The sequence below is a fragment of the Neofelis nebulosa genome, chromosome 4 (assembly GCF_028018385.1).
Source record: "Neofelis nebulosa isolate mNeoNeb1 chromosome 4, mNeoNeb1.pri, whole genome shotgun sequence".
Taxonomy (NCBI): domain Eukaryota; kingdom Metazoa; phylum Chordata; class Mammalia; order Carnivora; family Felidae; genus Neofelis; species Neofelis nebulosa.
Window position 1 is genome coordinate 114,758,720 of NC_080785.1, and position 26,827 is coordinate 114,785,546.

The following is a 26,827-nucleotide window of genomic DNA, read 5'->3' on the forward strand; positions in this document are numbered from 1 at the left end:
CTGATTCTTCTGCTTCAATCTGCTGCTAAACCCAGCTAGTGACTTTTCATTCCAGTTATTGTACTATTCAGCTCCAGAATTTCTATTTGGTTACTACTTATGATTCCTATCTGTTTATCTCTTTTTCCCCCATTAATGGGAAACCCGTAAGAGGTTGAACCCCAGTGATAACCACTGAAAGTCTTCTGTCTGGGCACTACTGAAATTCCTACAGTAGCTGCCCACACCATGTTCCTATTTAGCTGAGACCAGTGCTTCTTGGAGTCACCTTAGTAGGAAATGAGCAGGGAAACATTGCCTGCTCTTCTAGACTGATCGTAAGGGAAGGCAGCCTGACAACATTAGAAATATCACTGGCTTCAGAATTCAGGTCCTGGTTCTGCCACTTCCTTGTGGTGTCACGTGGGGAAGATCATTTCTCTGGTCCTTGGATTTCTCATCTGTAGGGTGGCCAACTTGTCCTGGTTTGCCTGGGACTTTCCTGGTTTTAGCACTGAAAGTCCCACATCCCAAGAACCACCCCCCACCCGCACCCCCAGACACAGAGAGACCCTACTCATCTCTGAGATGGAGATAATACTACCTACCACAGGGTGGTTGTGAGGAATAGAAAGAAGATACAAGAAGGCACCTGGGGCATGGTTGGGTTCCATAGTCATTTAGTTGTTACTTATGCAAAGTGCAGGGAGGGTCTTTGAAGACTGGGAATGATGCACCAAATAGCTATCATTTTGACATGTAGACTTACTTTCCATGGAGCACCTGAAAGCAGAACCCGGAGAGTTTTCTGCTAGTTCTCCTTGACCATTTCTGCCAGCTATCCTTCTGGAAATATTGCCATGTGTCAGATCCCCACGTGCTGCAGAGGGAGAACCATCACCTGCCTCTTTAATGACACACCCAGCTTCTCCTTTCTGGCTCTGTTCAATGCTGAAGGCCAGGGCTGTGTTCACTACAACCTGAAGGCCCGGTGAGTTGGTTGGGGGAATCCTGGCCCCATCCTGGCACCATCTTTGATGGTGACAAAGGGAGGCACCATGGGAAAAGGAGGGGCCATCAATGTCCAGAGGTCTAGGAGGGCAGTGAGACAGGGTTAAAGTAGAGCCTGCAGGGTGTAGGTATTTTGATGCCTGACCTTTGCTTGCTGGATCCATGTCATAGCAAAAGAGAGGGGCAATTCCCAAAGTCCTACTCCTCACTTATACCCCCAGGGCACTAAGATCTTGATTGTTGACTTGGATGGAATTCCTAGAAGAATTACTTAGCAGAGAAAATTTTTTTATACCAGGAGTAAGTGAAGGAGAGGCCATGGGTACCACTTCCGTGGGGTCTTTTAAGATAGGCACATATTCTTGTCAGCCAAAAGCTGATTTTATTTTGGCCTTTCATGAGGAACTGTTCTCAGAAGGAATGACTCTTGCATTATAGATGTTCCATTTCCCATTTTGTCACCTGTATGCTCCAGCTTTTGGGCAACAGGACACACATTCTATTTCTTCCCCTGTTGGATGTGGCCTGAACCTCCATCATCTCTCAGACCTGCCCTCTATGACAGACATTCCAGTAGCATCAACAGGTGAAAGGGCCTAAGACCATATTAGGCAGAGGAAGTAAGGCTGCCTGCTGGACTTCATGGTTCCTTCAGCCCAAGACAGAGTCTCAGATCCCTGCCTTCCTGTAGCCTATAGTGATGAGGGCTTCCTTCAGGGACCTGGCATCAACTTCTCACCTCTGAATTTCTCCTAGTTGCCCATTTGTCTTGGTCTTGGATGAGGAAGGTGGGACTACCAATGACTACAAGGGCTATGTAGTCCACAAGTGGAGCTGGACTTCCAAGACAGAGACTTTGCTCTCCCTGGAATATCAGGTGGGCATGGACAGCACAGGTGGGGTGGCTTTGGCAGTCTTCCTCAGACTGCCCAGCATTAAGAGTCATAGGGCTACCTGTAAGACAGGTGCTTTTCCCTTAAGGAGCTTATGGTCTCATTCAGAGTTTCCCCAGTTGATGAACAGTGGTTGGGAGCTGGCTGAGGTAAACTTTTCACCAGTCTACAGTAACTGTTGGCTGCCATACTGACTTTCTTAGTAATATCCCTCCTTTTTTATTTTTATTATTTTTAATATTACTACATTTTGATGGTTAAATGCCCTTCACTTTATGAAATAACTGTTATAGTAGTTGCTGTCTTTATTTTTGATGCCTATACATGGCAATAAGAAAAGTTAGCAATTCTATGTTGGTCTTCTCAGCTTCTGTTTTTATAATGTTACTATGTCATGAAAGTCAAAGGTGGCTGACAAACACAAGCCCTTCTTTATTATTCATTTGATTACTCAGACAGCCACTCATCAAAGATTCATTAAATAATAAATTAGTGTGGAATTACTAATACTAAATAATAATGATAAATCTAATTTATTAATAAAGCAACTAAATGTGCTTGTTACTTTATCTAGAGCAGACTTTCTCATCCTTGGCAGAACTGACATTTTGGGATAGATAAGTCTTTGTTATAACTATGCATTGTAGGATATTTATCATCATCCATCAGATGCCAGTACTACCCACTCCCCAAACTGTGACAACCAAAAATATCTCCACACATTGCCACATGTCCCCTGGAGGAGAAAGTTGTTATTGATCGAGAATCACTGATCTGGGGGTAGAAAGATCAGCAAAGCCCCCCAAGGAATCCCAAAGTCCAGGAGAGTAATAAGAACACAGGATAGAGAAGAATAAGGGCTGTGAGAGAGAAGAAACAAGCTCATAGGGTTGGAATTCAGAGAAAGATCACAGAACATAGAATACACTCAAGGTGGCCTGATATTTAGAGCCTCAAGGTAAGGATTATGGACAGAAGTACTCTAGGAGTATGCGGTGGGGCTCAGGCACCCTACCCCTAATTGTCTGTCTTGTGCCCTTCCTGTTCATCCTCTAAATTGGCCACTGGATTCTCATCCTTGCATCCTAATTGCCATAGATCACACCTCTACTCAGAAACATTCAATCTCTTAAATATATCTCATCTTTCCTATTAGGGAATAGACATGAAGTGTTCTCCCTCCTCTCTCTACCAATCCAAATTTCCCCTCCTTCACAGCCCTACTCATACCTCCCTTCCATCATGGCACTGCAGCCCACATCCATTTGTCTCTTCTCATAGTACTCACAGTCTGGGTTAGTTATTTGATAATTAGTCATGCAGTGAAGAGGTCCTCAGCTCTGGTTGCTTATCAGAACCACCTATGGAACTTTAAAAAATGCAGATCCCCAGGCATAGCCTCAGAGAGATTCTGATTCAGGTGGTCTGTCAAGAATGCTAGATTTCTGTAGTTGTCACAAGTACTTCTGATGCTTGGCCAGGTCTGAGATTGTCAATCTAGGGGTATATTGAATTGTTGCCTTAATATTAAATATTTAAAATTTAAAATATTAAATTTTCCAGCTCTATGAAAAGTTTATAATCCATAAAGATTATAAATTGGTGGCAGACAGGCACCATGTTTTATGTATCAGTGTGACCAAGTGGACAGAGAGCTGGAATGAGAGTCTAAGAAGCCATGTGTAGTGCCAGCCTTGCCGACTCTGGCTGTGAAGCTTTGTGAAAATCACTCAGCTCCTGAGTATTGGTTGCCTCATCAATACAAAGTGCTTTTGTGAGAACTAAATAAAATAATGGCGGGGAAGTTGCTTTGACATCACTAAAGTGTTTTGGCAGTGTAGTTCTGTTCATTGTTCTGTCCCCTGGAGCTGCATCTAGAAATGCATAACAAGGGCTAGTGCAGTCAGGAGTGGTCTGAAAGATGAGGTGTCCCTTGAATTGTAATGTGAACATGTGTGCATATGATTCATGTAGATAGAAGGAAGGGAGAGTATTCTGAGTAGAAGGAATAGCATCTGTAAAGACTTGGAGTTGGGACTCTGTATGGCATCACAGGTGCTTCTTGGGGCACTTGGGTGGCTCTGTCAGTTAAGCATCTGACTTCGGCTCAGGTCATGATCTCACAGTTTGTGAGTTTGAGTCCCACGTCGGGCTCTGTGCTGACAGCTCAGAGCCTTGGAGCCTGCTTCAGATTCTGCGTCTCCCTCTCTCTCTGCCCCTCCCCCACTCATGTCCTGTCTTTCTGTCTCTTTCTTTCTCAAAAATAAACATTAAAAAATTTTTTTATTAAAATAAAAAGTTCACAGGTGCTTCTTGTAAAAGAAAGAGGGAGCAGGAGGTGTATCTTCTGTGGGGTGGAGGTAAGAGGTATTGGATGTTAGGCTGAGGAATTTGCTTATTGTCTTGCAGACTGCATTGGACAGTTTGTTTTCACCCAGATACTCACCATTTCCAGGGTTTTGCATTCCTCTGAAAATCCAAGTTTCCCCATAGTATAATTTCTCTTCAGCCTGAATAAGTTCCCTTAGTATTTATTGAAGTGTGCAGATCTGCTGGCAACAAATTCTGTTTGCTTTAATATGAAAAAATATCTTTATGAAAGGATATCTTTGCTGGGTGTGGAATTCTGGGTTAACAGAATTTTTTTTTTCCTTCCGGCATTTTAAAGATGCTGTTCCACTGTGTATATCCTCTAAAGTTTATGATGAGAAGTCTGTAGTTACTCAAATCGTTGTTCATTTTCTCTAGCTGCTTTCAAGATTTCTTCTTTAATTTGATTTTCTAAGTTTGACTATGATGTGTCCAGGTGTGGTTGCCTTTGTTCTGTTGGAGGTTTACTTGAATTTGTAAATTCATGTCTTTCACCCACTTTGGGAAATCTTCTGTCATTATTTTAGGGGAAAATGTGCTCAATCTCTCTCTTTTCCCCCAGACTCCAATTATGTTTTTTTAATAGCTTTTAATATTGTCTCAATATACTCCTTCTTTCTTCTTGTCCTATTTTCTTCTCTTCTCAGATTGAATAATTTCTATAGATCTATCTCCCAAGTTCATTGATTTTTATTCTGACATCTTCATTCTGCTATTATGCTAATCTAATCCTGTGAATTTTTTTATTTCAAATATGTATTTTCCAGTCTAGAATTTCCATTGAAGTTTTTTTTTATATTGTCTATTTCTGTGCTGAGATTTCCTATTTTTTCCATTATTACAAATATAATTTCCTTGGCTTCATTGAGTATAGTTAAATTAGCTGCCTTAAAGTTCTTGTCTAATAACTTCAACATCTGGGACATACCAGACAGGATTGGTTATCTGTTATTTTTGAGAATAGCTCACACTTTACTAGTTCTTTACATGTTGAGTACTTTTGGATCACTGACATTGTATAGGTTATCTGAGGATCTATGGATTGTGGAGTCTGAATTCTGATGTATTTCTCTGAAGAGTGTTAACAGTTTTGTTTTAGCAGGCAGTGAACTTGGTTAGACTCACGTCCCAAACTTTGTCTTACCACAGTGGGCAGGAGCTCACATCTCAGTTCAGCTTTTCTGATTCCCTAGCAGTTAGCTGTCTTGAGTCTTCACTACTCATGCATGGTTCAGTGATTAGCCAGGGATATGGATGGTTTATTCATAGGATTTGGGCGTCTATTTCTTTGGCACTGTCCCTTCTGGAATTTTTTCCTTACTTTTTTGTGATTATAATTTCCACAGGTTTAGTCCTTTGGTTCTCTGGGCCAGAAAGATGGTAGTGTTTTGGCCATGACTGCAGTTTGCCTTCAGGCTAAAACTGTAGAGTGGAAATTCATCACATGCTAGCCCTTTCTTTTAAGTTTTGATTCTTCAAAATTTGCCTGCTTTTGTTTATTCATCAGAGCCTTTGGGTCATTGGGTTGGGGTTTTTTTTTGTATTTTTTTTCAAGTTCTGTGGGAGGGTCAGCCTGTTAGGAGCTGACTCAGCTATACTGGAAGTATAGTATAACCAGCCGGTTAGTTTCTAAGTTGATGGCTGGCATGCTCTGTCCAGCATTTGTGTGGAAAGCTGACTATTAAGGGAAAGATCAGTGGATGGGATAGTACAAAGACTGGTTATGGAGTTACTAGTCAGATCTGACACGATGAAGGGCAGCAGCAATATATTTTAAAGGAGCCATTTCAATAGAAGGATTCAGTGACATTCAGGCACAGGCTATAGGGATAAATGAGAGGAAAGAGAAGTATAGATGACTCCACAGTGGAGTATGTGCTTGGGTGGAAACAGAAATTTCTGCAGGATCGGACGTCAATATAGTTTTAGATGTGCTGATTTGGCTCAGTGCCTTTTGTGACCTAATCCTTGCTAAGGGTGAGAGATTAGAGAGGACAGATATATGTGATAGACTGGCTCATGAACTCCCAAGAAGATGAGCAGTGAATGAGCTTGTAGAGAAATCATCCAGGAAGCAGGGATAATAAATAACAGTTGTACTGTGCTAAGACTTGTGCATGTTTTACCCCAGGAAATCTGCTCAGTCCCCTAGGATAAAGCTTCTGTTACTGTCCCCAGGCTCGGAGAAGCCAACCAATTTGCCTAAAATTGCTCCTCTGGTAAGTAGCTACACTGGGATTTGAACCCTGTCCAGCTGTAGCACTTAAGCTGTCAACCACAGCTCTCTACTAGTCTCTAGAAGGAGAACAGGAGAGGGTAGGGTTTTTTCCTAAGTGGAAGTGATCAACAAATTTGAAGATGTCAAAAGGCTTGGCAAGAAGACAGCCATGGAGTAAATATTTTCTAGGTGCTGGAGAGTACTAGCATTCAGACTGCAGAGTATAAGGAAGGGATTCAGTGGTGAGGAAATTGAGTGTAGACCTTGGGGCCAACAAGTAGGATAGTAGAAGTAAATGGAAGAAGTGAAATGAAGAGTATTTGCTTAGTTCAGAGGAGTCCTTGGGTACATGTAGGTCAGGGACTTTGAAAATGGAAGAACACATCACCACACAGGTACCTACATAGGTAGGGCCACTGTGTATACATAACTCTCTGTACACAAGAACCATCCAGGGACCTCACACTGGAGTTGTGCTGACACATCCTGACAGTATCTGCTCTTGTGTGTGATGGGTCATTGTCACTTCCATAATCTTTATCTCATTTGAACCTAATATTAGCCTTTCACCTATTTCCTGTTGAGGAATTTGAGCTTCAGAGAAGGTCAGTAGTTTGCTAACAGAGGCAGAACTCAGACTTACTTCTAGAACACAAAATTCTCAGAAAGGAGTGAGTTGTTATAAAGGCAGCTCATCCTCTCCCTGTTCCTATCTGGCATTGCTACATAGAAAATCCCACCCTTTTGGAAGTGATTTTAAAAAGGAGCGGGGGTGGGTAGGTTCCTTTGGCTCCTCTTCAGGGGAAGAGTAGTGACATATGTGGTGATTGAGGAGAGAAGACTGAGTATGTGTGGCTCAGCCCCTGCTGGGTTCCCTTTTGTCATCTGCCCACCCACCTGTGGAGGGGTGCATTCTGATGCCTCCTGCCATGTTGTCAGCTTCCCGAAGCAGCTCTGCATGCTCTAGACCAAGGTTCATAGTCAGAACTGGTACCTGGGTGGACACGTTGTCTGATTCAGATATAGTGTAGGCTTATGACCCAAGCTGCATTTCCACCCAACTCTACTAGAACCAAAGCTGATTCGCCTATAGACTCCTATGTCTCTTTCACAGTTGGTTCCAAGCTTGGGCTGGAAAGTGAAGGGGCAGGGGTAGGAAGGCATCAGTTACTTTTTCTGCCAATCCCCCAAAGAGAGACTGGCATTCTTTCTTCTCCATGAAAGCTAAATTCCAACATAAGAACTGGAAAGATCTTACAGCTATCTCAGTCCCAAGCCAGGAGGGATTTTATGCTTTGTGGAGAGTAAGGAGTGGGGTATGGATAATAGAAGCAGAGATCCACTAAGTATTGGTTTCTTCATCTTCAGGTGAATGAACAAATTAAGCTGACGGTTCTGAGCCAGGACTCCATCATAGTCACCTTCACCTCCCTAAATGAGACAATAACACTCTCTGTTTCAGCCAACAATTGTCCGCATGGAGTAGCGCAGGATAAACGGGTAAGCCAAAGCAGACCAGGTCCCCAGGCCTGACCCCAGGGTATCTCAATGTGAATTGCCACCCCATATTTCAATGCCTATGCTCCCCCTCTTCCTCCACCCCTGCCCTAGGCAGGGCCCTAGCTCTTTCTCTGACTAATGGACTCCTACTCATCATCATTCACTACCTGATGTTAGTACCATCTTCTCCGTGAAACTTCTACCTGTTAGAAGTCTTTCAGTTGTTGGGGCGCCTGGGTGGCGCAGTCGGTTAAGCGTCCGACTTCAGCCAGGTCACGATCTCGCAGTCCGTGAGTTCGAGCCCCGCGTCAGGCTCTGGGCTGATGGCTCGGAGCCTGGAGCCTGTTTCCGATTCTGTGTCTCCCTCTCTCTCTGCCCCTCCCCCGTTCATGCTCTGTCTCTCTCTGTCCCAAAAATAAATAAAAAACGTTGAAAAAAAAAATTTAAAAAAAAAAAAAAAAAAAAAAAAGAAGTCTTTCAGTTGTGATTGTATCCAATGCAGATTAGCTTAAACATAAAGACAGACTGTATTGGCTCAGTAAACTGAAAAGTCTATCAGTAAGCAGCTTTAGGCATGGGTGAATCCAGGATCTCAAATGATTCCGTCAGATCTTCCCATCTCTTGGCTCTGCTTTCCATTTTGTTGGTTTCGTTCTCAGAGAGTTTCTCTCCTTATGGTAAGAAGATTGTCATGGGCATCTCTGGGCTTGGTATTCTATGAGCTTTGTTCTTCCTAGGAGAAAGAGGGCTTCTCTTTCCTAAGTGCTTCAGTAGAACACCAACATTGCTGCCTCTGCTTAAAATGGCCCCCATGGCCAGGAGCGCATGTTGCTCTCACAGGCTAGGCTCAAGTGTCATGTCCATCCTGAGAGCCAGGGCATGATCAGCCCCAGGTATACCACCTGCATGATGGATGAGGCAGGAACATCATGGCGCTGTTACCAGAAGAGAGAGAGATGATACTGGAATGAATTACTACCAATGTGTGATGATGACCCTCTCCACCACCCCCTTTCCCATCCCAAGGAGAGTCTACCTCTCCCTCTGCTCAGCCCTCCCAGTCATGACTCATCTCTATTCTAGCACTCCTTTATTTATAAGCCTATCTTCTCTACCAGATTGGGAATTTCCTGTGGTTCCTACTGATGTCTGTTTCACCAGAGCCCCAGCACAAGGACTGCTTCAAATTAAGTACTTACTAAGTATTTGTTGGTGGGTGAGCAAACAGTGGAGACTAGAAGCTCACTTCTTCCATTTGTTGTGTCTTCATGGATCTTTATATGTACCTGGTCCCTAGTCAACATTGTGGAGCGAGATTAGAGAGGATAGAGAGGATCAGAGGACACCCCTGAGGGTGTTTACAGTCTAGTAGGGAACAGTTGACATATACCTTGAGACTGGGATAACCAAGGGCTCATTAATGGAGCAGACCACTTGCATTGCACAGAGCGCTTTGCTGGGATTCCACTGGGGAAGCCTCCTTGGAACAGTAGCAGGAGGACCACACCTCCCAGTTTCCCCAGGGCCAGTCCCAGTTTATACCTGCCAGCCCGGAGGAATTGTTAATAGCATCCCCTTTCACTCTCAATAGTGTCCAGGTTTGCGTGATCAGTTATATGACCATCCAGAGGGCAGTTCACCCTCCCCGTGTTCCTCTCTGGAGCTGAGCAAGGCTCTTGTGCTGCAGGGGCATTTGCCACCAAGGCTCATAGACTCACAAAGCTGACAGAGCCCATGAGGAGAAGCCAGCCCAAAGTTCTCACTTTACATGCAGACATGGAGGCAGGCATTTGCTAGGGGCCCATGCTATTTGAATAAGGCACGGAACACCTGTGTTTTTCTTGGAAGAGAGCATTGCACCTGTTTTTCACTGCCTTTTCATTTCAGCAGGATTTCAACTTCATTAATTCATTAAGTAATTCAGTAAACATTTATTAGCACTTGCAGTGTGCCAAGTTGGCTGCAGGGGATGTAGAAATGGAAGAAATCTCACTCCCTCTAGTCTCTAAGGTATCTTTGGTCTAATGGAAGGGGGCAAAAGCTTCAACAACCCTCTGTAATCCAGCTGGATTGGTGCAGTGTGCTAGGGAGGGGGAACTGTGGGAGTCACTGGGGTACTAGGAGAGAGTGTGTCAGTTAAAGGGGCCTCATAGGAGCACCCAGGAAACTCAGATGCCTGTGACTTCAGGCTGCACTCATTACTTCAAAGAGCAAAAGAACCCCAGGGTTCTGACTCCATCTGGGCTAAGATGATGATCATGCTTATTGATGAGTCCACCCTGCCCATTTGGTTCCATGCTATTACTCTAAAAGTTGCTGTTATGTGACTAAGCACACACGATATATGAGGTCATATGTCTATATTTCTTAAAAAGCTTTTTCAGCTGTGTAAAAAAAACCGTGAGCTTACTTTTCTTACCAAAGGCAACGGGTATTAGAGAATTGTTCTTTCCCATAAAGTTGCAATAATGCTTTATTTTCCTGGCAACCTCTTGTCTGGCAATTGCTGCAGCCTGGATCATAGCTGAGAACCAGGATGTAAGCAATTAAAGAACCCCATGAACAGCCAAGCCAAGAGAGGTCACTCTATGTCCAAATACCAAACATGCCCTCTGGGACTAGGAAAGCCCCTTAGTAATTCAAGTCTTATTTTGTCTTACCTAAACGCAATCTTAGAAGCTAGACCTAGAAATCCAGAAGTCCATGACAGAGTCCTGTCTAATATGGTAGCCACAAGCCACAGATGGCTACTGAGCACTTGCAATGTGACAAGCCCAGATGGAGATGGGCCATAAGTGAAAATGCATGCTGCATTTCAAAGACTTGGCATGGAAAGAAAATGTAAAAATTTCTCATGAATACTTTGATTCTATGTTAAAACCATCATTTTTTGATATATTGGGTTAGATAAAATAGTTATTAGGATTAACTTCACCTTTAAGAGCTTTTTTATGTGGCTACAGGAATGTTTACAACCACATGTGTAGCTTGTATTTTATTTGTGCTGGACCATGTGGTCTAGAAGGTGGCATCTTCATAAGGGAAGCTCACAGAGGCAGTTTGACAGTGTGGTAGAAACCTGGAAAGCTATTTAAAAGGGCATCATAACTCAAAAAGCACAATTGTCTTGGGGACATTTAGCATAGGGATAAGCAGACCAATACATTAAAACAGCTTCTGAAAACAGTGCTGCGTTCTAGTCTATAGTCATTGATATTGACCAAGAAGACTGACTTGCCATAAAAGTGACAAGGTAATAACCCTTTCTGTTTGAGAACACAGATTTCTGACTAGACAAACACCAATAAATGAGGAAATATCAACTTTATTGTAGGTAACACAATTCTCAAATGTTGACTTTAGCTGCCAAGTTAAGCATCTTGGAATATTTTTACATGAAATCCTAAGGTCCAGAAAATTGGTTCATCATAGATTCTTGGACCATCAGAGCTGCAAGGGGCCCCTGAGAATACTTGCTGATTGTGCGGGCTGGTCTAGGCTAGGAAGGGGCCATAGAGCCTTGGGCTAGTCCCTTCCCTTTCTGGGACTCAGTGTCCCCATCTTTATAGTGACATGTAAGGGCCTGCCTGGCTTCCACACACTCCCATCCTGGGACTTTTACAATCCATTCAACCTTTTCTAGGTCTGTGTGTTTGGGGCTAGTTATGACTCATCAGCAAAATTCATGGCAGTCTAGAAAAGCTGAGGGTGGGGATTAGGGTGGCCTCCTCCCACAAAGTTCCTGTCACTGAGAAGCTTATTAAATGGCTTCCCCAGACACCCATCACCTTGGAAGGAGCCACCTATCAGAGTGACAGGCAGGATGGCAGTCCTAGCTTTTACAGCCCTGCAGCCAGGCTTCTCACTAAATATTTCTATCAAGGCAGCACTTTGGAAGTGAGGCAACACCTCAATTTAAATGCTTTATTAGCCCAGAGTGCCACCTCAAAACCTTATTGGAAGCAGGCTGAGTATAAATTACAAATAAATAAATAAAATTAGCCCAGAAGCAGCAGCTGGGGCCAACAACCAGAAGGATGGTTGAAGCTTTGCTATTAATTGGGGCATCCTTTACAGAAGTCCTGACTGCAAGGCAAAGAAGAATCTATAGACTGACTTCGTCACACTTCAGAAAATCTGTCCCCCATCCATCCCATTCTCTCTACTTGAGGCTTCAATTCCACTGAAGAAAATTTTTTCTGCAACTGCTCTGTATTAAGCAGGAGATATAGAAAGCAAAGATCCTGCCTTGGAGGGGCCAGTCACACTGAGAGATAAAGAAAGTACAAAATGGCCAGGCCCAGGGTGGAAAGGACAGCAATGGGCCCTTATGCTGGTTTAGCATGGAGAGCACTTCCCCTGGCTGAGGAAATCAACAAAGGCTTCCTGGAGAAAAGGTCAGACCCCGACTGTCATGAACTCCGAGATCTGAACCTCATTCCACATGCCTCTGAAATGCTGTAGCAGAGGTAGAGGTTGAACGGTGGGGCAGCCCCAGCAAAGGCCTCACTGTCCTACAGAGGGCCTCAGAGCCAGAATGGCCTTTCAGGGTAGTCCCGAACTGAGGCAAGAGGCCTGGGCCTTTGTGCCCTACAGGAACCAATCTACATAAGCTTGATCACAGTTTCTCATCTGAGATGTCCTGGCAGCTGTAGGGGACAAAGGGACTCTGGGGAATGCATATAGAGGGGGACTGGCAGCAAGGACTCCAAAGAGGCCCTTGTCTATCTAGTTATTCATAATGCAACAAGCATTAATTGAGCACCTTCTGCATGACAGGCACTCAGACACCAAAGAGACCAAGATCCGGTCCCTGCCCTTGAAGAGCTTACAGTCCAGTGGGGGAGACAGCCTCATATGCATCCAGTTACTTCATAAAGGGCTAACTTTTGACTTCAGACTACATAGAGAGCAAGGAACAGTTTTGCTCCATGGAGGGAAGTCCTCCCACAAGGGGACATTTGAGTCAGGTTGGGCTGATGTGCAGGAATTCACTGAGTGCAGGGGGAGAGGGCTGTGTCCCAGGCAGAGGGGACAGCACATCCTCCAAGCTGGAGCAAGGCCTAGTTGTTGGTGGGCTGGGCCAATGGCTCCTGGGCTCCTGGCGGGGAGGCAACAATGCTCTCCCCCTTGGCCTCTCCCCAGCTGCTGACCCGCATGGACGACAAGATGTCTAAGATGAGCCGAGCCCTAGTGGGGATCAAGAAGCGGTTTCAAAAGACAGTGTCACAGTTTATGAATTCTGTCTTGTTGGCAGCAGGTAAGGAGCAGAAAAGTAGAGTGATGCCTGTCAGATAACTTCCTAAATCCTGGGTCACCTGCAAGGCATCTCTGAGGACAGCTTTTTACCACCCGGGGAGGTGGGTGGGCAGGGCGACCTCCTCATCAGTAGATGGGGTAACAAGGTTCAGGCTCCCCAAGCAAGGGTACTTGCTCAGGGCCATGTCTCAAGTAGTGGTGGCCTTTGCCACCTTCAGTTTTCTGAGCATGGTCCCATGTGTCCTCAGTGTCTCCTGTGGTTGTCTTATTTTCCTGGACCTCCCATCATTGTTCTATAACTCTCTCTGTCCCCATCTGGTTCACCTTTCAGCTCTCCCATATTCCCGTCATCCATTTGTATACCCTGTTCCTCTCCTTGCGGACAATCTCAGTAGAAGGGAAAAAAGCAGCCAGCTCACCAGTCTGTCCTTGTTAGGCCACAGGGTTCCCCCTGGGGCCAGCCTGGTGACCTCAAAACTGTTCCCACATCTAGACTTTCTTCCTGCTGTTGGGCCTGGGGACAGAGGAACAGTGACTTCCATTCCATGCCACCCTGGCTGGGCACCAGGGGGCTGTGTTCCAAGGAGTTTTTCCTCATCCCTAAAGACTCAGTTCAACTGTACTCCTCCTCCAGAAAGCCTTCCCTGGTTCCCTAAGCTGAATGAGTCATATGCTCCTTTGGGTTCCCACAGCATATGTAAAATGTGCTCTAATTATAAATCTTACTACCTAGCATTATGAATAGTTCTTTGCTTGTCCATCCCCGCTGTATCCCTGCTAGGAGTTCTCAGAGGCAGGGAACCCTGTTTTGGGTCATCTCTATATGTCTAGCATCCAATAAACATCTGGTAAGTGAATGAAGGAATGAAAGGTCCCGGGCCTCAGAAGTTTTCAAGTCTAGTAGGAAAAGCAAAACAAGAATACAAATAAACACAACAAAGAAAGTAGATGGAAACTACTTAAATCTGGAGATATAGGGAACAGCATTCTCAGGGAAGAAAACAGCATGGATGCATTGTATACCCAGCCTCTATGAGTGCTGTGGAGGACACAGAACTGAATGAAATGCAGGCTCCTTGGCAGAAGAGGGATCTCAGCTGGGTCTTGACAAACGAGTAGAAATAAGATTGATTTGTTCTTACATTTCAGCCAGCATTTACCAATCCACTAACTGTACTGGGGTGGAGTTCTATGCCAGACAGCAGAAGGGAGGTGACCTGGCTTGCGAGTGTGTGAGAGTGGAGGAGTGGAGGGGAAGATGAGCTGAAGGGCTGCTCATGTGCAGAGCCTCATAGCAGGGCAGGGAAGGCCGGGCCATGAGGGAGAGTGACAGCCATGTCTTCTGTTAACAGGCCTATTCACCATAGAATACCCGGTTAAGGAAGAGGCAGAAAGCAATCGAACCAAGGTGAAATCGGGTACCTATGTCGAGCGAGGCCCCAAGCCAAGTTTATACTCAGGAGAAGTCGTTTTATTACAATCTCGGTCAGCCCGACCTGAATCCTCAGTTGGAGAGTCTTCAAGGGAAGAGCATGGGTCTGTTTCTGTGAGCCCCACTCGGAGGAAGACCATCAAGACCCAAGCCAAAGCCATGATCACACCCAGGTAGGCTTGGGCCTTCATTTCATGTGTCAGACATGGTGATGGGCGGTGGGCACACCATGAAGAACGAAACAGATGAGGCCCTTCCCTCTTGGAGCAGAAATTTTAGGGGTGTGAGAAGATAGACAATAAATACAAGAAGAGTTGAAGTCATTTTAGGTAGTGATACAGGCTAGGAAGAAAGTAAATCAGGGTCACCTTAAAGCAGAGGTTGGCAACGTAGGGCCATTCACCAAATCTAGCCCCACCACCTACCTTTTTATAAGTGAAGAAGAGTTTTTAGCTTTTTAGATGCTTAGGGGGGAAAGATCAAAAGAAGAGTATTTTATGACATGTGAAATGATATAAAGTTTAAATATCAGGGTCCATAAGTAAGGTTTTGTTGGAATAGCCACACCCACTCATTTACATATTGCCTGTAGTTACTTTCCCTAAGACAGAAATGTTGAGTAATTATGACTAAGACCATCTGGCCTGCAAAGACTAGAATATTTACTATCTGGCTCTTTATGGAAAATTTTGACTAATGCCAGGGGTGGAGAGTGACTGGGAAGTCTGGGGAAGGTGCTAAATTAGATAGTCAGTGAAGGCAGTTCTGAGGAGGTGATATTTAAATGGGGACCCACGATGGGCATTGAGGAGGGCACCTGTGGGGATGAGCACTGGGTGTTGTATATGAGCCATGAATCATGGGAATCCACTCCCGAAACTAAGAGCACACTGTATGCACTGCATGTTAGCTAACTTGACAAGAAATTTAGAAAAAAAAGAATAATTTTTACTATATTACCTTAAAGAAAATAAATGAGGAACCACGACGAGAAATAGGTAGGCACAGAGAAGGACAGGGAAGGGTTAGCAGGCAGAGGATAGAGCAAGTATAGAGACCTGTGACAAGAACAAGTTAGGTATGTGCTAGGGAAAGCAAGAAGGCCAGTGAAGAGCATGTTGATGAAGAGGGGAGATGGCTGTAAATTGAGGACAGAGAGGTAGCCAAGAGCCATATCAGGTGACCTTGTTAGTGTTATAGGAAATCATTCCATAACTTTAAGACAGCAAGTGACACCATCAGATTTATGGGTTTTTAAACTTTAAAAAATAGATAAAATACATGTCTTTTCTATTTGTCTGTTTTAATTTTATATACTATCAATTAATATATATTTTCTATATATATAAAAATACATAAAAATGAACAAATCCTGAGTGCATATAGCTCAGTGCATATCACAAAGTGAACATACCCTATAATCAAATCAAGAAATAGAACATTACCAGCTCCTTAGAAATACCCTCTTGTCCCCTCCCACAGCTTCCTCCCCAAAGGGAAGAGTTCTAGCTTTGTAGATTAGTGTTTGTGTTCATTTTAACTTTATTGACATGGAACTACAGTATTCAGTATGTAACTGGCATCTAGCCTCTTTTGCTCAACTATTATAATTATGAGTTGTGTGTAGCAGTGTTTTGCTCATTTTCATTGCTGTATGATAACCTATTTTTGAATACACTACAAATTATGCATTCTAATGTTAATGGATATCTGGGTTGCTTACAGTTTTGGTAATGGCAAACTGCACCAGTGTTAGCATGTGTCCTTAATTATTGTTGGTATATGCCTGGATGTGATATTGCTGTCCTAGGGTGGTAGGTACATGTCCCACTTCTTGTGGGACTGCCCATATTCTAGAGTGGTGGTATTGAGTGTCACTCCCACCAGTCCAGTGGCTCCCCATCCTCACTAATGCTTGGCATTGCCAGTCATTTTAATTACAATATGGGTTTTCATTGTGTTTCCCTGGTGACTGTCGAGGTTGAGCACCGTTTTGATTGTGCATTGACCATTTTGTATATTCTCTTTTATAAGGTGCCTGTTTAGCTCCCTTGTCCGTTTTTTTACTAGTCATTCGCCTTTTCTTGATTTATATTTTGGAGTTCTTCATATGTTGTGGGTACAAGACTTTTGTCCATTATACACGTTGCAAACGATCTTACGTTTACTCTGGTAATGGTGTCTATTGAGGAACAGAAGTTGGAAAATTTTAATGTCCGATTTTCAATATTTTTCTTTATAATTAGCTTTTTATATCCTATTCAAGAACTTTCCTATTCAGAGAACATGACAATATTCAACAAAGTAACTTTCCGGGGCGCCTGGGTGGCTCAGTCGGTTAAGCGTCCGACTTCGGCTCAGGTCATGATCTCGCGGTCCGTGAGTTCGAGCCCCGCGTCGGGCTCTGTGCTGACAGCTCAGAGCCTGGAGCCTGTTTCAGATTCTGTGTCTCCCTCTCTCTCTGACCCTCCCCCGTTCATGCTCTGTCTCTCTCTGTCTCAAAAATAAATAAACGTTAAAAAAAAATTTAAAAAAAAAAATAAATTTAGAAAAAAAAAAAACAAAAAACAAAAAAAAACAAAGTAACTTTCCTAGTCAACTTTTTTGTTTTTACTTTTACATTACATCTGTCCTCCACTTGGAGATTTCTGTAGTGATGTGAAATAGGAGCCAACTTTTAATCTTTTCCATCTATATCTATATCTATATCTATATCTATATCTATATCTATATCTATATCTATATCTATATCTATCTATAGTTATCTATATCTGTCTTACTGATCCAGCATCCCCTTTTGAAAAGATTGTAACTTCCCTAAGCTTTTTGGTGCAAATTTTGTCACAAATTAAGGGGCTCTATGTGTATAAATTAGAGGACGTTTTCTGGACTCCTTATTTTGTTTCCTCTTTTTCCAGTCTTTTACCAATACCAGGCTGTCCATTTAATTATCATAGCTTTATAACAAGCATTGATATACAACAGAGTACGTACTAATACTTTGTTGTCCTAAATTGTTTTGCTGTCCCTTGTAGTTTATATTTCCATATAGGTTTAGAATCACCTTGCTGGTAAAAAAATGTATCTTGGCATTTCAACTGGATTGTTAATGTCTTTGTAATATCGTGGTATTTCAATCTGTGAGTAGTATAGCTTTTTATTTATTTATGTCTTCTCTAATCTCTCTCTGGTTTGTAGTTTTCAACACAGAGTTATGTGTCTTTCATTAGGTTTATTTTAAAGTTTTTAGTAGTTTTTGTTGCTGTTATAAATTATGTTTTTAATTTAATTTTTTAATTTGTTGCTGGTTATATAGAAAGGCAGTTAATTATATTACAATTTAAATTTATTTTTAATTTACTTACAGTAAGCTTTACTCTTTTTGGTGTATAAGTCTATGAGTTTTGACAAATGGATGGAGTTGTATAACCACCACCATAGCCAAGACATAGAACAACAGAACAGTTTTATCACCTCCTCCCCCCGACACGCACAAATTCCCTCATGCTGCCCCTCTGTAGTCAAACTCTTCACTCACCCTTAATCCCTAACAACCACTGACCTGTTCTTTGTAGCTATAGTTTTGTATTTTCTAAAATGTCATATGAAAGGAATTGTACTGTGTATGGCCTTTTGAGTTTAGCTTCTTTCACTTAGCATAATGCATGGAAGATTTATTCATGTTGTTGCATGTATCAACAGTTTATTTCTTTTTATTGCTGAGTAGTATTCTATTTCAGGGGGCCCCTGCACTACTCCCACATTCAGAGATTTACCAGAACTCATGGGATTCAGCATATGGAAGCATTCATGTATAAGGTATTATAGTGAAAGGATGCATGATAGGATCAGCAAGGGTAAAAGACATAGGTAGAATCTGGATAAATCCATACACAGACTTCTTTATGCTCTCTCCCTCCTGTGAGGGGATGTACCAAGCAAGCTCCTTTCTCTAGCAGTGAAAAATGTGAAAATGTAGTAATGTATGCAATATCTCTGCCCAATCATGCCCATTAAAGACTCAGAACCCAAGGTTTTTATTGAGTGATAGTCACATAGACACTCTCTGCCTAGCAAATATCAAAATTCCAGACTGCTAGAAGGAAAGCAGGTGTTCGACATAAATCACATTGTTTACACAGTGTGGGCATAGCGTAGGAAATGGTTCAAGTGCCAGGTTTCTAGACATCGGCAAGGGCCAACCTTGTAAGCAGGTCCTTCTAAAGATAGTAGCCTTCTATGTTAACTCTTTTGTGCATGTATTGCATGGCCTGGATGGATAAAAAGATAATTTATCCATTCACCTATTAAAAGACATTTGGAATATTTTCAGTTTTTGGTGATTATGAATAAAATTGCTGTAAATACCCAAGAACTTTATGTGATCATGGGCTTTCAATTTACTTAAGCAAATACTTAAGAGCTAGATTGCTGGCTCTTAGATTGTAAATCTATGTTTAACTTTATAAGAAACTGCCAAACTGCTCAAGTAGCTGTACATTACTCTCAGCAATGCATGAGGGTTCCAGTTGCTTCAAATCTTTGTCAGTAATTGGCATCCTCAACTTTAAAAAAAATATTTTACCCATTCTAGGGGCACCTGGGTGGCTCAGTTGGTTAAGCGTCTGACTTCAGCTCAGGTCATGATCTCATGGTCCATGAATTCAAGCCCTGAGTCGGGCTCTGTGCTGACAGCTTGGAGCCTGGAGCCTGCTTTGGATTCTGTATCTCCCTCTCTCTGATCCTCCCCTGCTCACACTCTGTCTCTCTGTCAAAAATAAATAAACATTAAAAATTATATATTTTACCCATTCTAATAGATGTGCAGTGATATCTCATTATCATTTTAATTTGCATTTCTCTAATAACTAATGATGTTGAGCATCTTTCCATGGGCTTACTTACCATAATTTGGTAAAATGTCTGTTCAGATCTTTTGCACATTTTCAAATTGGGCTATTTGTACTGTCAAGTTTCGAGAGAGTTCCTTATTCTGGATATAAGTCCTTTATCAGAAACTTGACTTGAAATATTTTTCCCAGTCTGTGGCTTGTTTTGTTTTGTTTTGTTTTGAACAAATTTATTTTGATGTAGTCTAATGTATTTTTTTTTCTTTTCTGAATTGTGATTTTGGTGTCATGTCTAAAAACTCTTTGCCTAAGCCAGTGGTTCTCAACCAGAGACAATTCTGATCCCCAGAGAACATTTGGCCATATTTTGAGAGTTGTTTTTTTAAGTTTATTTCTTTATTTTGAGAGACAGCGTGCATACACATGCGTGTGCACACACATGAGTGAGCAGGGGAGATAGAGAGAGAGAGAAAGAGAATCCTGCATTGACAGTGCAGAGCTTGACATGGTTTCTATCCTACCAGCTGTGAGATCATGACCTGAGCTGAAATCAAGAGTCAGATGCTTAAGTGGTTGAGTCACTCAAACACCCTGGAGACATTTTTTAATCATTACAATGTGAGAGGGATTGCTACTGCTATCTACTGAGTAGGGGTCAGAGATGCTGCTAAACATCCTACAATGCACAAAACGACCTGCACCACCACACACAAGAAAGAATTAAGTAGTCCAAAATGTCAGTAGTGCTGACTGAGAAAACCTGGTCTAACCCAATGTCACAAAGTTCTCCTTCAAAGTTTTATAGTTTTATGTTTTGTATTTAGACCTATGATCTATTTTGAACTAATGTTTGTTTAAGGTACAAAGTGCGGGTTGAAGTTTATCTCTTTTGCATATGGATATCCAGTTGTTCCAGTGCCATTTTTTGAGACGATGTCCTCTTCTCTGTTATGTTGCCTTGGTACTTGTGTAAAAATCAATTGGCCATATATGTGTGGGTTTCTTTTTATTTTCTTAATATGGTGAATTATGTTGATTTCAAATGTTGAGCCAGCCTTGCATTCCTGGGATAAACTCCACTTTGTCATGAGGTACTATTATTTTTCTCTTTTGCTGGATTCAATTTACTAATATTTGGGGGAGAAGTTTTACATCTATAGTCATGAGGTTATTGGTCTGTAGTTTTCTTGTAATGTTTCTGTCTGGTTTGTCAGGGTAATGCTGGCCTAATAAAATGGGTTGGGAAGTTTTCCTACCTCTTCTATTTTGTGTTGAATTGGTATTTTTTTTTTCTAATTCACCAGTGAAACCATGTTGCCTGCCATTTTCTTCATTAGGAAAATCTTTAAAACACACTTAATTACTTAAATAAATACAGGACTATTCTGGTCATCTGTTTCTCTTGAGTGAATTTTGATAGTTTGTGTCCTTAAAGGAATTGACCCATTTCATCTAATTTATTGAATTTATATGCATAGAATTGTTCATTAATATTCCCTTATCATCTTTTTAATGCCTGTAACATCTTTAGTGAGAGCCCCTCTATGATTTCTGATGGTTATTTGGATCTTCACTTTTTTATCTTAGTCAGTTTGGCTGTAGTTTTGTTAATTTTATAATCTTTTCAAAGAATCAGCTTTTAATTTCATTGATTTTTCTCCATTGTTATTCTGTTTTCAATTCCATTATTTATGGCATTTATTTTTTATCTTCCTTCTGCTTGTTTTGTGTTTAATTTGCTTTTTATGGTTTCTAAATTGTAAGCTTGGATTATTGTTTGAGGCCTTATTTTCTAACATGTAAGTATTTAATTCTGCAAACTTCCTTCTAAACACTATTTTGCCTACATTCCATAAATTTTGCAATGATGGATTTTAATTTTCATTTTCATTTTGTTTGAAATATTTCCTAATTTCCCTGTGATTTCATCTTTGGTGCATGGGTTATGTAGAAATCCAATCTCTAATTTCCAAATCTTTGAGAATTTTCTAGATATCTTTTTGTTATTGATTTTAGTTTATTTCTGGTGCAGAGAACATATTTTGTATGATTTCTGTTCTTTTGATTTGCTAAGGTTTGTTTTATGATCCCCGAATATGGTCTATCTTGGTAAATGCTACATGTGCACTTGAAAAGAATTGCATTCTGCTCTCAATGGGTGGAGTCTTCAGCAAATCTTTCAATAGAGGATCATTTACAAATGTCAATGAGGTACAGTCATAGAGTTGTTTAGCTCTTCTTATCCTTGCTGATTTTCTGTCTTCTTAGTCTGCTGGTTACTGAGAAAGGAATGTTTATGTCTCTAAGCATGATTGTGGATTTTTTTGCTTAAATTCCTTAAAATATGTATAACTGTTGAAAGCAAAAGTTATAACATTTTTGGGGTGTTTCAATCTATGTTTTCAATATCTTCAAATTTTATCATATTTTTGTTTCATAAATCTTGGACCCATGTTGTTAGGTATAGCACATTTGATTCTTTTAACATTATGTAATGTCCTCTTCAGACCTAATAATTTTTTTTGTTCTGAATTCTACTTTGAATAAATAATAATAATAATAATAATAATAATCCCACTTCATATTTCTTTCAATTAGTGTCTGGTATAACTCTTCCATTGTTAATTTTATTTTTATTTTTTATCTTTTGTTTGTTGAAGTAAACTCTACACCCAACATGGGGCTCAAAATCACAACCCCAAGATCAAGAGTCACATGGTCTTCTGACTCTGCCAGCCATGCACCCCTCCATTCTGTTACTTTCAATCTATCTGTATCTTTATATTGAAACTATGTTTCTTGTAAACAGTGTATAGTTAGGTCTTGTATTTTTATCAATATGACACTCTTTTAAATTTTTTTTCAACGTTTTTTATTTATTTTTGGGACAGAGAGAGACAGAGCATGAACGGGGGAGGGGCAGAGAGAGAGGGAGACACAGAATCAGAAACAGGCTCCAGGCTCCGAGCCATCAGCCCAGAGCCTGACGCGGGGCTCGAACTCACGGACCGCGAGATCGTGACCTGGCTGAAGTCAGACGCTTAACCGACTGCGCCACCCAGGCGCCCCAATATGACACTCTTTTAATTGGTGTATTTAGACCCTTTACATTTAATTAATTATTGATATAGTTAGATTTATGTCTACTATTTTATTTTTCTGTTTATATCCTGTTTTTGTTTTGTTTTTGTTTTTGTTCCTCTCTCTTCTCCTGCCTTATTTTGAATTACTTGAATATTTTTAGTATTCCCTTTTAATTTGTGTATTGGCTTTTTAGCGTATGTCTTTATGGTTTAATTTTTCTTTTTAGTATTTGCCTTAGGATTTACATTCTACATGCCTCACCCTAAACAGCCTATCTAGATTTAGTATTGCCATTTTGAGGGAAATGTAATAATTTTACAACTATATAAGTCTTTTTATTCTTCCCCCTTTATACTATAGTTGTTGGTGTATTACATCTATGTATATGGAAACACTTCAACAATGTTATAATCTTTGCTTTCATAAATTCTGAAGAACTCAAGAAAAATATATGCTTTATTATATTTACTCAGATATTTATAATTTCTGCTGCCTTTCTTTAATTTCTGAAGTTCTGAGTTTCCCTCTGAGATCATTCCCTTTCAGCCTGATGAATTTCTTCTAGCATTTCTTTTAGAGCAAGTCTGTTGGTGATAAATCTTTTTTATTTTCCCTCACTTGATCATGTCCTCATTTTGCCTTAATTCCTGAAGGATATTTTCACTGGATAAAAAATTCTGGTTCAATAGTATTCGAATTATATTTACTCAGGTATTTATAATGTTCTTCTTTCAGTACCTTAAAGATGTTGTTCTCCTGTTTCATAATCTCTATAGTTTCTGATGAGAAACCTATAGTCATTTAAATTGTTGTTCCTCCATATGTACTGTGCCCATGCGATTGCTGCCACTGCCATATGAGTGCAATTCTGCTGCTGAAACTGGCCTTGTGGAAGAACCAGGAGAGGAAAAAGAAGACATAAAAAGATGATTCTCTTCACACTCCCAGAATTACGGGGATCTATTTTCTTCTTTCTTTGGCTAGAAAGAAGGTTTCTCTTCAAGGATTTTATTAACCAGTTCCATTGTTCACTTCTCCAGATTCAGTTCACCCTCAAGTCCAAGCAGGGATATATAAGAAAGAGAAAGACCAGGAAACTCACCACTACACACTGATTGCTCCTAAAGTTTTGACTCCTTGCTCCCTCCTCTCACAATCTACCTGCTATTATTTATCTTTCAAAAGCACCAGGTAGTTTTAAAATATTCTTTCTAGAATTGTAGTCAATGGGAGAAAGAAACTACAGTGTGCTTACTCCATCTGAGTAAAAACTGGCAGCCACAAATGAATTCTGCATATTGACTTTTTACCCATTGATCCTGCTCAGTTCACTTAATAGTTTTATCAGTTGATTATTTTGGATCTCCAACATACATAGACTTATTATCTACAAGACTAAATTCTTCTTTTCTAAATATTATACGTTTTAATTTCTTTTATTGCCTAACTGCACTGGTTAGATCTTCTAAGACAATTTTCAAAAATAGTTACAAACAGAGAAGGAGGGAGGCAAACCATAAGAGACTCTTAAATACAGAGAAAAAACTGAGGGCTGATGGGGAGGGGCGAGGGGGGAAAATGGGTGATGGGCATTGAGGAGGGCACTTGTTGGAATGAGCCCTGGGTGTGTGCAAGCGATGAATCATGGGAATCTATCCTCCAAACCAAGAGCACACTGTATACACTGTATGTTAGCCAACTTGACAATAAATTATATTTTAAAAAAAAGGAAGTGGTAATGATAGGCATTTTGGTTCATTCTCAGAGGAAAGTTTTTCAGTATTTTTTTCTATTATGCTGTAGATTTTTTATAGAAACCCTTTATTAGGTTAAAAATTTATCCTTTTAGTTCTAGTTTACTAAGAAATTTTTTTTATCCTGAGTCAATATTAAATTTTATCAAATACCTTTTCTGCATCTGTTGAAATTTAGCATGTGCTTTTTCTCTTTATTCTATTATTGTGGTAAATTTTATTGATTGCATTTCAAGTGTTCAACTAATATTGTATTCCAACATAAATCTAACTTGGTTTTTATATACTATATCCCCTTTATGCATATTGCTAGATTTGGCTTGCTAATTAATTAATTAATTAAATTATTTATTTATTTATTTTTCTTTATTTTTTAAAATTTACACCCAAGTTAGTTAACATATAGTGCAACAATGATTTCAGGAGTAGATTCCTTAATGCCCCTTACCCATTTAGCCCATCCCCCTCCCACAACCCCTCCAGTAACCCTCTGTTTGTTCTCCATATTTAAGAGTCTCTTGTTTTATCCCCCTCCCTGTTTTTATATTATTTTTGCTTTCCTTCCCTTATGTTCATCTCTTTTGTCTCTTAAAGTCCTCATATGAGTGAAGTCATATGATATTTTTCTTTCTCTGATTGACTAATTTCACTTAGCATAATACCCTATAGTTCCATCCACATAGTTGCAAATGGCAAGATTTCATTCTTTTTGACTGCTGAGTAATACTCCATTGTGTGTGTGTGTGTGTGTGTGTATACACACACACACACACACCACATCTTCTTTATCCATTCATCTATCGATGGATATTTGGGCTCTTTCCATACTTTGGCTCTTGTTGATAGTGCTACTATAAACATTGGGGGTGCATGTGCCCCTTTGAAATAGCATACCTGTATCCCTTGGATACACTACTAGGTATTGCAATTGCTAGTAGTGCAATTGCTGGGTCGTAGGGTAGTTCTATTTTTCATTTTTTGAGGAACTTCCATACTGTTTTCCACAGTGGCTGCCCCAGTTTGCATTCCCACCAGCAGTGCCAAAGAGATCCTCTTTCTCCGCATCCTCGCCAACATCTGTTGTTGCCTGAGTTGTTGATGTTAGCCATTCTGACAGGGGTGAGGTGGTATCTCATTGTGGTTTTGATTTGTATTTCCCTGATGATGAGTGGCTTGCTAATGTTTTATCTAGGATTTTGGTACTTGTGTTTATGAGAAATATTGGCCAATATTTTTTTCCTTTCTTGTCATGTTCTGGTCAGTCTGGCTTCTTAAAATAATCTGGGAAGAATTTCTTATTTTTCTATTATCTGCTATTTGTACACTTGAGTTATTTCTTCCTTAAATATTTGATAGAGCTTACCAATAAAGTCATCTGCCCTAGAATTTTCTTTCAGTGGAAGTTTCAAGTAAAACTTTTATTTTTAATAGATATAGGAGATTCAGATTTTCTCTCTCTCTCTCTCTGTGCGTGTGTGTGTGTGTGTGTGTGTGTGTGTGTGTGTGTTTATTTTGGTAAGTTAGATTTTCCTAGGAATTTACCCATTTCATTTAAATGTTTAAATATATTGCAACAAAGTTATTCAAAATATCTTCTTGTGATGTTTTAAATGTAGAATATATAGTGATACCTCCTTTTACATTTATGTGTGCCTTTTTTCTTTTTTCTTCATATATTCACTTAGGATGATTTTCCTTCTGCCTAAAGAACCACCTTTAGAATTCCTTTAGTATGTCTGCTCTTGCCTAATTTTTTGTTTTTTGTTTTTGTTTTTTGCCTTAATATGTCTTATTTCACTTTCCATTTTGAATCATACTCTTGTGATTGGCAATTATTTTCTTTCAGCACTTTAAAGATGTCTCTCTGTTGTTTTATAATTTTCATCATTTCTATTAATAAGTCAGCTCCCAGTCTTATTGTTGCTTATTGTTGAAGGTAATGAGCCTTTTATTCTCTGACTTTTTTTTTTCTCTCCATCTTTAGTTAGTGGCCTCTTTTAGCAAGTTTTCCATGACGTGCCAAAATACAACTTTTATTGTATTCATCTTGTGTGTAGTGCTTCTTGACCTGTGGCTTTCAATGGTTTGGGAAAATTCTCAGCCATTATTTCCTTTTCTCTCTCTCTCCCTTCCTTCTTCCTCCCTCTTCCTCTTCTTTTCCCTCTCCTCTCAGCGTGGGACTCCAGGTATATCCACGTTACACCTTTTCACAACGTTCCATGCATTTTTTTTTCTATGCTGTATTTTAAATCTTTTTCTTCCTTCTATACTTATGCCTAGATATTTTCTTTTCTTATACTTCTTTAACTTTATTTAAATCGAAGCTAGTTAACATATAGTGTAGTAATGGTTTCAGGAGTAGAATTGAGTGATTCATCACTTACATATAGCACTCAGTGCTTATCCCAACAAGTACCCTCCCTGATGCCCATCACCCATTTAACCCATTCTCCCACCCACCTCCCCTTCAGCAACCC

General features: G+C 40.6%; 1 protein-coding gene across 2 annotated transcripts in view; it reads left to right on the forward strand.

Moving 5' to 3' along the window:
* The window catches only part of C4H3orf20 (chromosome 4 C3orf20 homolog), a 95,185-nt gene that overhangs the window by 37,668 nt on the left and 30,690 nt on the right, over positions 1-26,827 (forward strand). For both annotated transcript variants that reach the window (XM_058725882.1, XM_058725883.1), the window contains exons 9-13: positions 818-970; positions 1,747-1,867; positions 7,840-7,971; positions 13,117-13,231; positions 14,583-14,835. In XM_058725882.1, the coding sequence (XP_058581865.1) occupies positions 818-970; positions 1,747-1,867; positions 7,840-7,971; positions 13,117-13,231; positions 14,583-14,835 (774 nt within the window). The remainder of the gene's footprint in view (positions 1-817; positions 971-1,746; positions 1,868-7,839; positions 7,972-13,116; positions 13,232-14,582; positions 14,836-26,827) is intronic.